The following is an 18128-nucleotide window of genomic DNA, read 5'->3' as shown; positions in this document are numbered from 1 at the left end:
TTTCCCTCATGAAGGTTCAGTGCTATTGCTATACTATAAATAAATATCACTTCCTTCGTACTGTCAACTCAAATTCAATACACTTTTACTTTCTTTTCTTCATATTGCTGAAAAAAGAACCGCACTTTGTAAAACAACAAATATAGAATCAAAGATTTGTAAAGATTGGCGTGTAAATTAAGGTAGTAAATTAATGGATTTCTTATCTTATAAACTTCTTATTCTTTTTTATTTTTATTTTTTGATGTGAGACTAATATGTCTCACACTTTTTACATTAACAAGAAGTGCTTTTGGAAATTTTGGTAGAGGTAGTTTTGGAAGACGAGGCCGTGGAAGAAGATTATCTCGAGGCAAAAGAGGATCTGGACAAATATGAATGGGCCACCATGCTCAATTTATGGCTAGTTAAGTAATGTAGCTCGCTATTGCTTCTTCGTTTTGATCAAAACTTTTAGCATGTTCAACAACACACTCCCTCATCATCTATGTACAACGCACTTTCTCCTCTACCAAAAATTAATCCCTTTGTGTTGTCTGCTTTTTATTTACTCTTAAAAAATATATCTTTGGATGCATATCATAAGAGGTTTGGTCATCCAACTATGACAATTGTACAGAATATTGTGAATGAATGCTCTTCGCTAGTGAATAAAGATCAATTACAATCTTCTTTATGTGACTATGTCAATTTTGTTGTATGATTAAATTACATCAACTACCATGCTCATTCTAAGACTGTTCACTCTAATCTTCTTGAATTGTTTGTTTCTCATGTTTAGGGACCGCTCCCATTATTTCATCTCAAGGATATAGATATTATGTGGTTTTTTTTGGATGTTTACTCAAGATATACTCTTATATACACTACTAGAAAACTATTTATTACAGACGGATATTTCTGACAAATTTTATCCCACGAAAATACAGACAAATTTTGCGATAGAATTTCTATCAAAAACAAAGAAAAATGAACTAGCATAAATTACAGATAGAAAAAGAAAATCCGTCGATAATTCTATCGGAAAAATTATTTTTTTTTGTGAAAAATAGTTACCGACAGAAAATCCATCTGTATTTAAATGAACTAAAATGTTACATCTTGTTAAATTATTACAGTCAGATTTTTTATCTATATTTTAAAAAATTGAGTTAAACCTAGCATTCCACCACCCTATTGAGCTCCATTCACACCACACAAATCAACCGCCCTTGTTCCTCTCTCCGCCATCGACCTATTTCTCATCTCCGCCGCTGTCACCGCCGCTCGCATCGCACGAGCCCCCTCCTCCGTCGCCGCTCTCGTCGCGTTGCTCCCTTCGGCGCCATCGTTGCCATCGTCCCAGAGTCCTCTCCGCCGCTCTCGTCGCGTCTGTTCCCTTCATTACCGTTGTCACAGAGTTCTCTCCGCCGCTACTCTAATCCGAACACTAATTTTGTGATTCTATTGCTTAGAGGTTAGATTTTCAATCCACTAATTAACTGAAACTGAAGCCCTCCATTGAGTAAACATTTGTGTGGATAAAGTAATATTTGCTTGATGAATGCTATAGTTGTCTAGATAAAAAATTTAATTCAGTTAATACTAGTTTGGATTCATCAATTTTAGTTTTCTGCTAATTTGCCTATGTATCTCCTTGATCCAATTTTTAATTTCCACGAACCCTAACTATTGATTAAACTTTAATCGGGAATCAGATAGTGAAGAAAAACTACTGCATCCCACATCATTTCCGCCACATCTTCAGAACTCCACCGTCCAAAGCCACTGCCTTCTTCTCCGGTAACCGCTTTTGGCAACTCCTTCTTTTTTCGGTCAATACAATTGCTCAGCTGGTACATCTTTTATTTTTCTTTTTTAATATTTTTAGCTTGACAATATTATGTGATGTGATGAGTGATTCACTGGTTCTTGTTTGTTGTTCATGTATCTAGTGCAGTTTGACCCTGTTACGTTGATATCAGCCTGATTTTAGTGGTTGTTAGAGTTTTTTTGTTCATTGTTCTTGAATGTTTGCCGCATATTTGCACTGAACAATATCTCAAGGCTTGTATTTTCTTATTCTTAGAGGAATTAATCTATATCTATAAGTTATTATTGAAGGATTACCATATGTTCATAACATGCAACGGAAGAAAAGAAAGTAATCATTAAAGATCTATTTTGTTCTTAAACTTTATTCCAATAATATACAATATATAGATCAGATCTAAATACCTATGTACGCTAGTAAAAATCACTTTCTCCTTCGATGGTACGAAGGCGCTATATGTATCCACACCGAGACCAACCTTTGCTGTCAACTCTTTGACCAATGAATCTGATCTAAATTGAGAAACCTCTTGTAACTCTTTGCACGCTATAAAATTCTTCTCCAAGTATTAGGCTCACATAGGTTTATGTGTGTAGATGTAAAGGAATAAAACTCTTGTTATTCTCTCTGTTATATTCCTCTAATCTTGGCATACATATATATAGTACGAGATTTGTTACTAGTTTTAAATTTGATTATTAATTCAAATTTAAATCATATCTTGAAATTCCACATCTAAATCCTTTAAATTTTATGAATCATATCATAACAATTTAAAACATAATCGATTTGGATCTCATCCAAATTTATAATTCAAATTCAGAAATAGAATAACTAATTATTCTCAAATCTCATTTAATATTCTCAATTATCATACTATTATTATATTCTTGGTGCTAGCAAAAAATATAATAATATTCCATCTGAATTAATATAATTATTTATTTGATCAAATCAAAATAATAATTAAATAATTCTACAGTAAAGATTAGAACACTCGTTAGTATGTGACCCCATAGGTTCAATACTAAGCGGATAGTAAATTAGTCATACTAAATTTACTAATCAAGGTTGGCATCTAGCAACAGCCCTCAACGACCTAATAGTTTGAAGTAATCTATTTTTACTAAGAATCTCAGAAGAACAAAGTATAATTCTTTCCATCTTTCCAGCTCTTGGTTAACCTTTAGAGTATGGTTTAATTGTTAAACTCTAACTTGTTACCATTATTATAATGAACTGTGAATGACCTAAAAAGGTCATTTCTTCATTCATTCAATCTCTTTGGCCAAGGTTTTATTCATTTCAGTCATTATCATCATAGAGCTCAAACTCTTTATCGAGAGTTGACGGATTCCTTATTGACTAATAATTAATTCTACAAGTATTTAAATCATACACAATATCCATTCAACTAATACCCTAAGGTATTAGGTGTCCGGAATCAAAGTATAATAAATACATTGTTAATTACTATGACAGTCGCAGGTCAAAGGAAACTCTATTACTATGTTCATCTTGAGAATATCCTATTGATAAATTTGTGGTAATTATAACCATTAGGAATTCTCAAAGTGAGTCAGTTCACTACAAGAGACACGCCGAATAGCGGTGGTTTTCTTAGGGATTTGGGGCAGTTTTTAACGGCCACAAAACAAAATTCCAGCAGTTCCACAAGCGTCGCCTGTTAGGGGGTGGAGATTTGATTTTGCGGCGGTTTTGAGAAACCGCTGGCACAACCGCAGCAAATCAGGTTGATGATTTTGCGGCGGTTGCAAAACCGCCGCTATTTTGGTTAGTTGATTTTTAAAAAAATCTGCAGCCGTTTTAAAACCGCCGTAAATTTATGTGGATATTTTTTAAAAAAATTGCGACGGTTTTGAACCGCCGCAATTTCTTGCATGAGCTTAAAAAAAAAACTGACCAACTACAATAGTTCATACCATTTTTTTTACTATAACCTATTTTCTTTATATCATATTTATTAAACTTTAAATATTAACATAGAAAAAGACTAAATAAACAATATCATGATTAACAAAGCATAAGATTAATCAATTTGAGAAGTGAAATAACACAGAATTTTTAAGTAGAAAATCATTGTTAACAGATGAGCATCAGCCAATTGCATGAGATGTTTTTGCAAGCAAGTAATTAACTAGACAAAAAATTAAAAAAGAACATGTTGAGCCTTATCTTGCAACTGTACTGCACTCTACAGTGAAGGATACAGAGAACTATATATTAAAACCCAAAAAAATATTCATGTGATTCTGAATTTCCTCACATCACAACAAATTTCGCTAAGATTTTTGCAGGGAGTACAATACCTTTTCATATCTCTTTGATGCTCTTTCATATTTGCCAACCTTGAATAATGCATTCCCTTCCTCCTTCTTCTTTCCAGCTGCCTCTATCTTCTCGGGTGTATTCAGATCCCACGATTCCTTTTCTTGCATTCCATTTTTATTAAATTAGTGTTGTTTTTAATATTGTCAGAACCATAAAATATTAGGAACATAAGACAATTCTCTCTCACCTTTACAAAGGAAACCAGCTCAACTTCATAGTACACGTTGGAGTTGGGAGGAACGGTGGCCAATTCCTGAGTTGACCCAGATGAGCCAAAAGCATACTCAAGATGTATGGTCACCAATGCAACTTCCCCTTTCTTCATGTTCATCACAGCTTTATCAAGTCCATCAATTACTTGCTCCTCGTCAATTTTGAACTCAAATGGCTGCTCATCATCATGACCCTTCTTCACGAAAATAGTCCCATCTTGCAGCTTACCAATAAGTTTCACTACAACAATAAAAATAACGAATTCAACAACAGCAGCCAATGAAATAGTAAATGGAACAAAGAGAAGCATAATGCAGATCAAAAGCTTTACCTTGAACCACAGCTCCATCATTGGGACGTTCATACCCCTCTCCCTCCTTCAAGGTCTTCTTGAGAACATTCTTATCCTTGGTTATGTCAGATATAGCCTTCCAAGATATCCACTCAAGATCAATTTGGAGCGAAGCATTCAGAGGTACAACACCTTCATCACCTGATGCTGGCCTTCCATTCTCACCAAACGCATCTGCAAAACTATACATGTCAATGAACTTGCACATGATAATTCATTGGTGAGTATAAGCAGTGGTCACAATCAACTCCCAAGTTTCATATATGTGTGTGTGTGTGTGTGTGTGTGTGATCCTGGGGGAAATGCAGCTAGCTAGCTCTATTCATAATAATAATAGTAATAATAATCATAATATATTGAGCATAGAAATAAAGAGAAGATGCAAGAATCAATGATAAACAATTTTTTAGGAATAATGGAACAATGACTGAATGAGAAATTGAGGATTACTCAACACTCAAGTGCAAACACCTTATCTTTTATATTTAATTATGAAAAGTAGATTAATTAGAAGAAAAAAAAACTAAATACATATATATTTGGATAAGACAAGCATTTCTATAATTGATAGTTAAGCTGTGAAAGCTATGAACAATTGGGATTTTTACATAAATCCCAATAAGTATTTTCAAACAAGAACAGTAACAATTCAACATTAAATTATAATAACTTCAATTCATCAAAAGACATAATAAAAGCTGAAACAGATATTTACCAAGAGAAGTCAGCTGCTGTTTCTTTCCAGACCCTGTGGGGCGACTTCTACCCCGTTTCTGACCTTGTTGTGGAGCTGACTTATAGTGACTCATATGTTCAATACAAATCACACTGATACAAAAATTGAAAATGTAGAATTTATCAGATAAACAAGTAACTGTAGTATACCTGAATCCAACTCTCTTGAACATTTTGACACCAGTAGGCTTTATTATTAGTGTCACATAAACACCAGGCTCAAATTGTTCAATAACTCGTGTTTCTCTATTTCTCAAATAGTTCAGGATGATGTACTTGAAATTCTAATAAAGGGATTTGTTCTGTTTCTCATATATTCTCTTTGAAATATTTTATGCCATTAATTTGGATGACTAAGCATTTTTTATAAAGAAACATGATGCTCAAATATTAAAGCAGTTTGTAATAAGAAGTGTGGAATTGAAAGTTGAGCAATCGAGATATTTATATATATAAGTCAATGATTTCAACTATATCCTTGGTAAATAGAATGAAGATACCTAAATAATAGTGGACTCAAAAATTTCTAGCATTGCTTTATGCTTAAAAGACTCATCTGCTGCCAATGTTGTAGGTTCCTTAATACCATCGATGAAGCAAAGCAATTACTGGGTACAAAAAAATTAGCAAAACCAATTTCAAAGTGCATAGAAAGAAAGTTAGGAGAATATTGGAACAAAATAGAAGCAGAACAGATTCAAAAAAGGAAGAAGCAGAGTACCGGTGAGTCTGTCCCGGTTTCGGCGACGGTTATAACTGATGGCGGCGTGTTTGACGGCGACCTCCATGCAGCTTCACGCTCCGCTACTTCACGCTCACGCTCTTCAATATAACTTTGCATCTCTCTTTCTCTCCTTCATGATCCTATCTTGAATATCAGCATCTAATGCTTTTTTCAACTCATGAACAAACTTATCTACCACAGCCTTTATACGAAGAGACATCCTTGGCTCTAACTTCTTGTGTTAAAAGTCCAAACCTTGAAACGCACACCAAAAAAGTCTCATATATTCTAGTACTCTGTTTGAGAACGGAATACCCTAAAGAACAATAATCAACTTTGGTTTATGCTTGACAAGCACATAAAAATCTGTTTGGGAAGAATTTTCATTCTTTTAAACTTCATACTGATGCATCAATTAAAAACATAACTATCCAAAGTATTTCTTTATTACATTTAGTTTTGAATGAGCTGCAGCAATATTCTATGTTATTAAATTTGCTATTCTCAAAGTTACTTATTTTTTTTGAAAACTAAGGAAACTTCTCAATCTCGGAATATTACTGCATGAAACTGGCAATTGCCCTAATCATCCTTGTCAGCATCCCTAATCCCTGACCCAAGAAGGTCCCTTATAAGTTTATATTTTATCAAGTACAGAACAGAGTAAAGTTTCCTTTGAGGTGATATGGGTGAATTGATACATATAAATGTTCTAAACCAAGAAAATGAATCAAAATGTTGAGGCTCCTAATTAGAAGATAAGTTTCTTGGTATCTATGTCATCTTCAGAGATATAATAATAATAATAATAATAATAATAATAATAATAATAATAATAATTCAGCTCAAAGTGGTAATAAATAGGTGAATCAAACCAAATCAAGTGATCATATCAAAATGAAGCAAAATGGAAGCATGTAATCAAATATGATGACACATTATGGAGCAGACTCTAACCATTTACCCATAATTAATTAATTAGTTTTAACTCACACACAAATCATCATCTTCACTTCATCAAGTCTAGGTTCAGCTTTACCATTTCATTGCAAAGATCAGCACAATTCTAGTAATCCAAAACCCTAAAACTAAGTTCAACAACAACTTCTTTACTTATCCTTTTAATACCGAAAAAAAGCAAAATGTACAGGAAGAGAGAGACAAAAAGTACAGACCAAGGGAACTAAGGAGAGGATTTGCCACCTCCGGTTACCACGGCCGCCGCTTGTCGTTCACGGAGCCACAGCCGATTTTTTCAGCCGAGCACGCGCCCTTTATCCGTCGCCGCAGTCACTCCCTTCCCTGTTTGCTATTTCTCTTCACTAAAAACCTAAAGTAGTATTTGGGGCAAGAGAACAAGAATTTGGAGAGGAAGAGACTAGAGAGTGTGTGTGCTGTGGCTTTGGTTGATACTTGATTGTGTTCTATCAATGAATCCCTAATTAATTTTTTGGACTAACACGAAGGATGGAGGGGAGAGAAGGAAAGGGAAAGGGGTTGGGGGTTGTGCTATGCTATTTTCACCTTTCACTTTTCAGTTTGTGTGTTTTGGAGTTGTCTGATAGAAATGGAAAACGATGAGCTATTTTCACCTTTCACTTTTAGACTCGGACCCCTTCCACTTTACCTTCGCGCACGGGAGCTACATGGCTGAGGGAGGAGACTGGTGACCGGGAAGAATGATGAAGCGGACGTGCAAGCTGGAATTGACAGAGGGAAGAGCCACGACGGCGGAGAAGGAGACCAGTGCTTGACTCACCTTTGCGCTGCTGGGGTTTTCGCGCCAAAGACTGAAGTGTTATGGTTACTAAGTTTTTCTTTGGGTATCTTAGGGAAACAAAACCCCTTTTTCCCAGGGTTATTTGATGCGGTGAATGCCCAAAACCGACTCAGGTCAGAACAATTGGAGCGGGGCTTAATTACGCACCAGGAACCGCATCAATTCAATGAAGCTGCAGCGGTTTGGGACAACAACCGACAATCTTCGGTTGCTAAGTCCCGCGTCTCTTGTAGTGGTTCAATGGTCATATCTCTATATGCACCATTTATATATATATAATTTAATAAATGAGATCTATTAATCTTCATCCAATGAAGACCATTATATATATATTGGTCTTTCCAGATTATTAATGTCTTTTTTTAATAATCCTATGACCAAGAACAATTTAGATTAAATTATAAAAGATTTATCTCTCAATATTATGATCACTATCACAATGATAAATCTCTAAATTTAATCAAGGACCTTATTATATTAACATTTTAATATAATAACAATAACAAATTATTTGACACATGATTGATTGGATTGTGGTCATACTCCTTATTCCCAACAATTATGGTGAAAACCCATGAAATTTGATAAAGTACTTCATCTTTTACTAATAAATCATGCTCGTAACAGTGAACCCCTTTCTTTATTCAGTTTATGATTGTAGATGAATCACACTATCTGAAGAATGCTTCGGCAAAGGGGACTACTGCAAGTCTTCCAGTTATAAAGATAACAAGTTTGTAAGCTACAATTACATGCTTGCTTCTGGTATACTTGCTTTTAAATTATTTGTTGGTGCCATTTTGAAGCTTGTTGGATTACCCTTCTGCTTCTGGTGTTATGCCTTTGTACAGCGAAACCATCCATCCATTGATTCCCAACATGGCTTTTCTAGGCTATGTTGAGAACGTCGCTAACCTTCACTTTTCTGCAAATGTTTAAACTATGAAAGTTGTTTCATGTTTTCTTTTATGTAATGGCTACAGAATTCTATTTCCAGGGTTTTAGAATCTAAGTTTATTTACCACTTTGATTTGTATATTAATTAGTAAAACTGTTATATTATTATATTTTTCGCCCAAGGCTAAATTTATATCTGTAGAAGAAAGAACTGGTGTCACTTTTGATGATTTTGCTGGCCAGGAATATATAAAGAGGGACTTGCAAGAGATTGTATGAATTTTAAAGAATGATGAGGAGTTTCAAGACAAAGGAGTTTATTGTCCAAAAGGTGTGCTTTTCCATGGGCCTCCAGGAACGGATAAAACTCTACTGGCTAAAGCCATCACTGGGGAAGCAGGGTTGCCTTTTTTTGCGGCAAATGGCACAGATTTTGTAGAGGTGATTTCTGTTCTCCAAAGATATTCACCCGCATTGAATAGAAAGTAGCAAGTAGAACTTTAGAATATAATTTCTATTCAACTTTTAAATTTAAAAATAATTTAATTCTTTAGGAGAATGAGGATGCAGATAAAATTTAAATTAAGCACTCATTTGGTTTTCCTAAGATACAGGCATATCAGTTTGGTCTTTCGATAATGATACATCAAAATTATCATTCAAAGTGAAATCTTAACAAAAATTGGCTCATTTACCTTTGAGTCATTTCAATGTATTAGTATATCATTATTAAAGGGCCAATGATGAAACATGCATCTTTAGAGGATGCAAATGTTTTAATCTAAATGTTCGTACAAGTTTGACATTGATTAGAGTGTGCTGGTTGTGATTGTACCTAGATCATATGCTCCATTTTGTAAATGAATGAAACTTATACCCATAAAATGTGGAATATTCAATGCATAAAAATTTTCTTCATCTTTAAAGTTAAAAATATTTAATTTGCTCTTCTCTCAGATGTTTGTAGAGGTTGCTGCATTACGTGTTAAGGATCTTTTTGCTAGTGCAAGATCATTTCCACCTTCTATCATATTTATTAATGAGATAGATGCTATTGGTAGCAAGCGTGGAGGACTTGACATTGGTGGAGTAAGATTCAAACAACTTTTATATTTTTTTTTATGATTACAAGAGAGAGAGAGAGAGATGCTTACTTCAGATACTTACCGAGTTGGATGAATTCAAAGTTTCTACAGCACAGGTATGCGTTTAATTGGCTTCTAGGTTATAATGATGTTATTTGATATTCTAAACCTAAATTTTAGATGCTTGTGATAGGTGCTACAAATAGATTAGATATTCTTGATCCCGCTTTGTTGAGGAAGGGTCATTTTGACAAGATCATTCGAGTTGGTTTGCCATCAAAAGATGGAAGATTTGCCATTTTGAAGATGATTTCCTCCTCCGACAATTTATGCATAATGAACCTTGCTTCGAGAAGTATTTCATTGTCTTTATCCATCTTTTTTCGTGTGTAAACTAGGTGCATGCTAGGAATAAATTCTTTCGCTCAGAGGCATTTGGATTACATTGGGCGAGAAGAGCTATTTGAGGCATTAAAGAGGGTTGGTGGTTTCTCTGCATCATTTTGGCAGGACAATAATATTATTTCTTCTGATGTGTATAATATTTTCTGCTTGCACTTCATATCTTATTGTGGATCTTGTGAATTTGTAGCAAAAAGGAACTTTTGGAACATGGCAAGAGGATAATGCTAAAATTCCTAAAGAATTGAAGCTTAAACTGGCATACAGAGAAGCGGCAGTTGCTGTTCTTGTATGTTATTATCCTGAACCACACCACCTTTTGCTCTTAAATTAATCTATTAACATTGCAAGAATTCCTATATTGACTTGTATGAAATAACAAGAATTTTTGTGTAATATATATTCACTCGTTAAATCATGAAGGATAAAGAGAAAAAGTTAATGTTCATATATAAAGAAGCTGAGTGTGGATAGAATATTTTTTTATTAAGTTATTGGAATACTCATTTCACCAAACATTAAAATAACAAATTAACAATGCTATAAACCACCCTGCTTAATGTTCATGATACACGGCCAAAACTTATCATGTAGAAGAATTAAATATTGATAAACAAGGAACAATAAATTATGATTTTTAATAATATGTTTATCTCCTGCAAATGGATTATGATTTTTAATTGAAAATTGTTTGGTTTACGTGGTTATTTATATTTGTTTTTCTATGCTTTCTGCAGTGGTAATCACTCCTCCACTCCTCTAAATATTATTGTGGCACGCAGAAGAAACCCAGAAGTCTTAGCAGAACAAGCTGCCAGGAGAAAGAGAGAACGTTGAATGGATCTTAAAAAAAATTAAACAACTAATGTCTAGTCTGTGCTCAACTGGTCATATATTTCCTTGTAAACCAATGTTGCTTGGGGATTATACTCTCTATATTTAGTTTAATTCTAGATTAGGTTTATGTTTATATTTAGGCTAATTCTGATAATGGTTAACTACAAGAGCAGATTGTTTTATACACCTTTAGTGTATGCTACAGTACAGATTTTACAGGTTTTCTTTTTTTTTTTTTCCAGTGGTATTTGTTTTGAATTATAGTTGATGTATCAATACACTTTGTTGATGTATGGTTGTTACTTATTATTATAGTTGATGTATCAATATACTTTGTTTATGTTTTGAATTATATTGACTTACTTGTTTATAGTACTTTTCTTTTAGTTTGATAATACAATGAATTTGTTTATTTTTTGAAATATTACAATATTCGAATACAAATTATATAAAAATTTGTATTTATTAAATTTATATTTATGTTGTATAAAAATAGGTTTATTTTGCAATGAAAAAATCTAAAAAAAAATTATTTTACCTTAATGACGGATTTATAGACAGATTTTCTTTCTGTATTCAGAGTTTGGAATGGTTTTCCAAGGCTTCAATTACCGACAAAAAATCCGTCAAAAAATCTATTGCTAATTACTGACGGAGAATTTGTCAAAAAATCTGTCTCTAATTACCGATGGAAAATCCGTTGAAAAGTTTGACGTTCTAGGAAAATGGAGGGGAGAATTTACCGAGGAAAAATCTATCGGTAACTGGTAAAAATCTGTCGGTAAATTACCGACAGAAAAAATCTATCGGTAAATAATTTCCGATGAGACTTTTACAAAGGGACAAAATCCGTCGCTAATTTCATCGTCCATCTGTAATAAAGACAAAATCTATTTGTAAATCTGTCAGTATTAAGTAATTTTCTAGTTGTGATATTTATGGCATCGTAAATCTCAAGTACTATCTGTCTTTAAATGGAAGATTTGTAAATGGCACAGAGAAGGGGGTTAAATCTATGCCTCTTCTTTGAATTTTTTTGCTCTTGCTTTTGAATGAAATAAAAATTTAGTTGTTGTTAAATTTGTCAAGTTGAAATTTCAGGAAACAATTTTATTTTATCTCTTCACGATGCATTTAGAAATAGAACAACTCTTAACTTTTGGATAGTTGTAACTTCTGAGAAATAGAAAATACAGGAGACACTTTTATTTTGTCTCATATCGAAGTAAAGCAGAAGAACATACAAAAGACTTTTGATATAATTTTTTGGCTTTTCTCTCAATGCTTTTACTAATTCCTCACTTAATGCCTTTTTTCATTGAAAAAAATAAAGAAAGATGAACACTGAAGAGTATAAAATTTAATATAAACTCATGAAGGAGAACAGGGGTTAGCTTGTAAGTTATGAAGACCCAAACTTGTGTGTTCACTCTTTGTTTCAATCTCCGGCCGTTTGTCCCTTTAATAGAGGAGTTAAGCTTCCAAAACTTGAAACTCGGTTTTAACAACTTTGACTTCTTCTTCTCCAAATAACACACCAGCAGCAGCGCAGAGAAGAGATGGGACAGCAAGTGATTAAATTTAACATGCATTCCTATTTAGTTGCTTCTCTTTCTTCCTTTTTTTTAAATTTCTTCAAGTATCTAAGTCATTCATCAATACTTTGGCTCCAAGTTTAGTTCTTGACCCTTGATTTGTAGCAAAGCTTCATAATCTCAATTTTCTTCAAATTTTTCGTTCGGTGTGTATAGGAGGAAAGCATTTTCAACAAGCAACAATGAAGCACAAAAAAAGAAATGATTTTCTAATTCAGGATTTGATCTTTGTTTTTGTACCCTAGTCTTTGACTTTCGTCTTCTTTTCCTTTTATTTTTTTTTTATTTTGGTAATCACTTTTTTTCTCTTTGATTTGAGCCCTAATCAGAACTTTCTATTCTTGTTCGATTTTAGAACTAATTCACGTGGGTTAAAAAAAAAGAGAAAAAATAAGTTCAGTCACTTTGCTATGTTTCATGGAAGAATGAGTTGCTTCTCTTCATCTTGGATAGTATTTTGCAACTATTCTTTGAGCCATCAATGAATGGTATGAGTTGAATTCATTGATGCTTTTAGTCATCATGGTTCATTTTAGGACTTTGCTTGTTGTAATTTCTTTTGAATTTGGCATGCATATTTAACCAAAACAGATTATTCACACAACTTTAAATTTTTAGCCCAATATTATAATATTTAATCATCATTAAATTATTGGTATTATTTTTTCAAACTCAACATAAACAATACAAACAACATATTGAAAAATAATTAGGCCTTTTAATTAAGGCATCACAAACTATTAATGGTGGTAAATATATATCTCATGCTTTTAAGATGTGACGATAATTTATTAAAAGTGTGGTAATAAAGCAACTACTATATTTACAGATGTGATTCTTTTAAAAGTATGACAGTAGTTCAAAAAAGTGACAAAAAATTATTACTGTATTTTTTTTTATTTTTTGCCATAGTTTAAAAACATGATATAAATAATAGTGTTTTTTTATAGTGACTTTTGGAGACATTTTTTATTTATTTTATTTTTTATTTACAAGTAAAATTATTTTACTATCTCCCTGATTGGATACGTAATATTTTGCAAAATTTTTTCTAATAAAAAGTCATTAATGGAAACAAAAAGGTTTCATCATTATTACATAATGCAATGTAGTGAATGAAAAAAAAACCTGCAAGATATATATGCAGTGATAGTGGTCAAAGTCAAATAGTGCCCCATTTGATACCTTTGTTCATTTTTTTCATGATAATCAATCATGTCATAGAAAATTTCAAAATTGAAAGTGAATACATAGTTGCCAAAATAAAGCTGTATTTGTGCATGCATGACAACGACATTCTTCACTACTCTAGCAAATTATAAATATACTTGAGCTATTTTATATATATATACATACTCATTGATTGTATATGTAACACCCTACCACACAGAGTCTTACGCTTAAGTCGTAAAGCAGAGGTAGCAAGGTATTACGACCTCTAAAAGAAAAGAATATGTACATAGATATAGTTGGATGAAGTCATATCTAGGAGCCTTGAAAGATAAGCTAATCAAAAACGATTCATGAAATCGTGTCACACTCGCATAGATATTTGTAAAACGGACAGAAAAAAATCAAAAGGGAGCTGAAAACATATATACATATCAGGGTTCTAAAACTTAGATAGCAAGCTCCAGACTCGACCTACGAAGCTAAGGCCGGCCAGAGTATATGATTATATATATATACAACCCAAAATAAAACTCAAACCACAAAATAAACCCCTGTATCCCAAGTCGACCTCTAGGAGGGACAAAACACAAAATGTACATGTGGAGATTCTATAAACATGTATACATAGCCCAAAATCAAGATATGACAGTCAAAAAGGTAGTTTTTTGCTTGAAAGGAGGATATCCAGACGCTCAACGAGGTGTCTCTCGACCTGCATCTGAAAAACAACAACATAGTATGGGATGAGAACCGGAGGTTCTCAGTATGGTAAAGGTGCCCGCATAGTTAATATAAAAGGTCTCGGGAAAGCCAGAGGCATTCCTATAACTCCGACACTCAAAATCATTCTTAAATAAAATAAACTAAACCAAAAGTTAGGTAAGTTATCTAACGTATTCTAGTTCCGAATCTAACTTTAACTTAATACTTCACTTTCTGTCGCCTCCAATCCTCCGAATCACTGGTGGAACAACTCTCTCTCCTCACACCTTCGTCAAGAGGGATATCTCAGAAAACATACACATTTAGTTCAAGCAAGGAAAACACAGATAGAGAAGCATTTACAGCATGTAGAACAAGTAGCGGATAAGCAGAATTAAACAGTTAAGCAAACCAAAACAATGCACACTCAAGCAAACAAACAAATGCATATGATGTATGCCTGTCCTATGGCTGATGAGTCTCATCTGTCGGTTATATGGCCAACCCGGCAAGTCCTGGTAGTTAACCATTGGACAGTCCCTCTGTGCGTGCATCCCCAAGCTCAATAATATTCCATGGAGTCAAACTCCAAGCTCAAATATAATATTCCATGGAGTCACACTCCAAGCTCAATAGTATAGTATTCCATGGAGTTAAACTCCAAGCTCAATAATATAGTATTCCATGGAGTTAAACTCCAAGCTCAATAATATTCAATATTCATATTTATATGCATGCCCATGGGGGAATCCGAGGAGTTAAAGTGCTCGGTCACATCTTGCGACAGAGGGTCAACAAATAGTCTCAAATACACAAACCACATAATAATCTCTTTCTTTTTAAAATACCACCTCAAATCAAACTCCAATTCTTAAAGAAATTTTGGCATTATCTCCTCTAAGACTCAAATTTCTGCCACCCTTCAAGGGTCCCAACTATCAAACCAAACACCTCTCAGTCACTCAAATCATTTCCAGTAACAAATTATTTCATAATCAAACAAATACCAATATTAAATCTTTTTCCAAACCGACCAACTTCAACAGCAAATTATTGACAACAGCTAAACCTCACATTTTATACCATATACACAAACCATCAATTATTCACTCAGTTCATCCCTATCTTAAGGTCTTCTAGCCTAAGTTTTCACGTGACATTAAATATTAACTACGAGAAATCAAAACCATACCTTCGTACGGAATCAAAATATTCAAAGCTCCGGAGAAGCTTTTTGACTGAGCTATCGAAGAAGAAAATGTCCAGAATCGTCTATGCCTCCTAAAACTCCCGTTAGCCAAACCCAAAGGAAAGAGGAGTTACGTCACTGTCAACTTCCACTAATCAAAAATGGTGCCAACATGTAGAGGAGAAGGTTACGAATACTCTTACCGGATTAGATTTTTGATTGGAGTTACGGATTGTAAGAAATCGAAACCAAAAGGTTAGAGGAGGCTTACGTTCTTACGCTTCTCTCTCTCGGTCACTCTTCTCTCTCGTCTCTCATTCCTTCGTTTTCTGTATGTATATATTATATGTATGGCGGCATAAATATAATAATGGTAATAAAGTAAATGTTACTTATTCTTTCATATGATACTATTATATATAAAGCTAGCTAATGATATAATAAAGCTAACAATTCTCATAACTATTTATTACATATATGTATACGTATAGAAAGGCTTTCCATTAGCTAAATGGCTGCCGCCTTGCGTACATGCCTAATAATAATAATAATAATAATAATAATAATAATAATATGATTAATGTAATAATATATATGCAACGTAATCCATAATTGAAGCCGCCTTTTATTTCCATGCTTTATGATTAGTAATAATAATAATACTAACAATAGTAATGATAATTATATTGTAATAATAATAATAAACGTAATAGTAATAATAATAATACAATTATAGCAATAATATATATAAAGCTGAAAGTATATGAGTTATTAATATAAATGATATTAGTAATTTAAGGATAAAAGATATTTGGTGAAATATAAGCAAAGCTAAGTTCACCAAAGAGTATCGATATTTATTCATATAATTAAGTATCAAACTCGATAATAATATTATGATCTAAACTCTATTTTTAAATAATTAAAATATCAATTATTCAAATTAAAATATACATATAAGTTTCATTATTTATAAATTACTGGAATTATAGTTTTAATTATATAAAATATTTTATCATAAAATATTTATATATAAGAATATGAATTTGATTGAATTCAAATAGTTATAAAATTAATTTAATTATTGATAATAAAATAATTTTTTTCTAAAAATAAAGAATTCTAATTTTATAAAATAAATTATAACTTATTTATATTTATATTTTTAAAACTGAGGGTCACTACAGTATATACAAGAGTCTTCTCTTCCAATTCAAAAACAAAACAATATATATAATCATGGTAAAGTATACTAATAACTTTGTTTTGCTTGTTAATTAGAGCAATTGGTAATAAACATAAATTGAGGATTAAGGTTTTAAATTGGAGATAGAAATCACATTGCAAAAAAAAAAGTTTACTTTGCCATGTCAGCATCAACGTGGCATGCCATGCACCTCAACTTTTTGATGATCAATATTGGGTGAAAACTGGTTGAAAGATTATTACTAGTCTTGAAATGTAACTTTGAAGATAAAATTAAATAAATATAAATTTGAGGGATCACTTTGAGTATTGAGTACAATTTTGTTCAGAAACCACTTTAATACTTAACTCTCTCTAAAAGATTTAAAAATATGACAAAAAGAATAAATATTAAATATATATTTAAAAACGATTTGAACAATCAAATTTTGATGCAAATTTTTACAATCATTATTAAAAAAATAAATTTTTTTATTCTTAAAATTTGATAATTTTTTATCAAGTGAAATTTTTTACTGTGAATGACCACATATTTTTTTTAAAAAATAAAGAGAAAAATCTAGAAAAAAAGTTTGTTCCAAAATTTTTTTGTATCTTTTAAATATTTATTTAAATATTACTACAGAAATTTAGATATAATTAATAAATAAGTTGTTTACTAAATATAAAAGTTTTTTTATTATTTATAAAAAATATAATATTTATTGAATTTTTTATTATATTTTTAAATTATTTAAAAACTGTATTGTCAATAATATTTTTTAAAAAATTTTTGTTAACATTTAAATTGTCGAATATCGATTTAGTAGTTAACCATCAAAAAATATTATTTAAATCAATACTAATTTAAAACAGAAGAGACAATTAATTTAAGAGGAGTGTTAGAAGACTAGCAAATTTTATAATTTATAACCATCAATTAATTATCATTAATATTTTTAATAATATAAAATTATATCTAATAATATAAAATTATTTATTTTTTTGTTCGTTAAATGCTAGTCAGATTTTAATAAAACTACTCACTTCATAGATTTTCCCTTCATTTAAAACAGAAGGAGTATTATTTTAGT

The 18128-nt window shown here is 32.0% G+C and overlaps 2 protein-coding genes across 2 annotated transcripts; one reads left to right on the top strand and one right to left on the bottom strand.

The window, feature by feature from the left end:
• Positions 1 to 3983: 3983 nt before the first annotated feature.
• On the bottom strand, positions 3984 to 6306 carry LOC130934596 (peptidyl-prolyl cis-trans isomerase FKBP65-like). Its single transcript, XM_057864153.1, has 7 exons — positions 6187 to 6306; positions 5616 to 5749; positions 5446 to 5558; positions 4710 to 4904; positions 4353 to 4618; positions 4144 to 4260; positions 3984 to 4028 (listed from the first exon to the last, which is right to left on the bottom strand). The coding sequence occupies exons 1-7, from the start codon at positions 6304 to 6306 to the stop codon at positions 3984 to 3986; spliced, it is 990 nt and encodes a 329-aa protein (XP_057720136.1).
• A 1562-nt stretch (positions 6307 to 7868) lies between these two features.
• LOC130934595 (probable inactive ATP-dependent zinc metalloprotease FTSHI 4, chloroplastic) lies at positions 7869 to 11096 on the top strand. Its single transcript, XM_057864152.1, has 9 exons — positions 7869 to 7935; positions 8022 to 8212; positions 8618 to 8706; positions 8776 to 8902; positions 9824 to 9955; positions 10132 to 10306; positions 10361 to 10431; positions 10544 to 10642; positions 11091 to 11096. The coding sequence occupies exons 1-9, from the start codon at positions 7869 to 7871 to the stop codon at positions 11094 to 11096; spliced, it is 957 nt and encodes a 318-aa protein (XP_057720135.1).
• Positions 11097 to 18128: the final 7032 nt, after the last annotated feature.

This window comes from Arachis stenosperma, chromosome 6 (genome assembly GCF_014773155.1).
Source record: "Arachis stenosperma cultivar V10309 chromosome 6, arast.V10309.gnm1.PFL2, whole genome shotgun sequence".
NCBI lineage: Eukaryota > Viridiplantae > Streptophyta > Magnoliopsida > Fabales > Fabaceae > Arachis > Arachis stenosperma.
This window is presented reverse-complemented; position numbering and strand designations above follow the sequence as displayed.

Bases quoted from the DNA above. Each gene is read 5' to 3' on its own strand.
- LOC130934595 (XM_057864152.1), top strand. From the start codon at position 7,869: ATGATGAAGCGGACGTGCAAGCTGGAATTGACAGAGGGAAGAGCCACG. The intron at 8,903-9,823 runs GTTTAAACTATG...CTCTTCTCTCAG, and splicing joins ACCTTCACTTTTCTGCAAAT to ATGTTTGTAGAGGTTGCTGC. The intron at 9,956-10,131 runs GTAAGATTCAAA...CCTAAATTTTAG, and splicing joins GAGGACTTGACATTGGTGGA to ATGCTTGTGATAGGTGCTAC.
- LOC130934596 (XM_057864153.1), bottom strand. From the start codon at position 6,306: ATGCAAAGTTATATTGAAGAGCGTGAGCGTGAAGTAGCGGAGCGTGAA. The intron at 5,559-5,615 runs GTATACTACAGT...TTTTTGTATCAG, and splicing joins TTCAAGAGAGTTGGATTCAG to TGTGATTTGTATTGAACATA. The intron at 4,029-4,143 runs GTATTGTACTCC...CCTTCACTGTAG, and splicing joins CATCAAAGAGATATGAAAAG to AGTGCAGTACAGTTGCAAGA.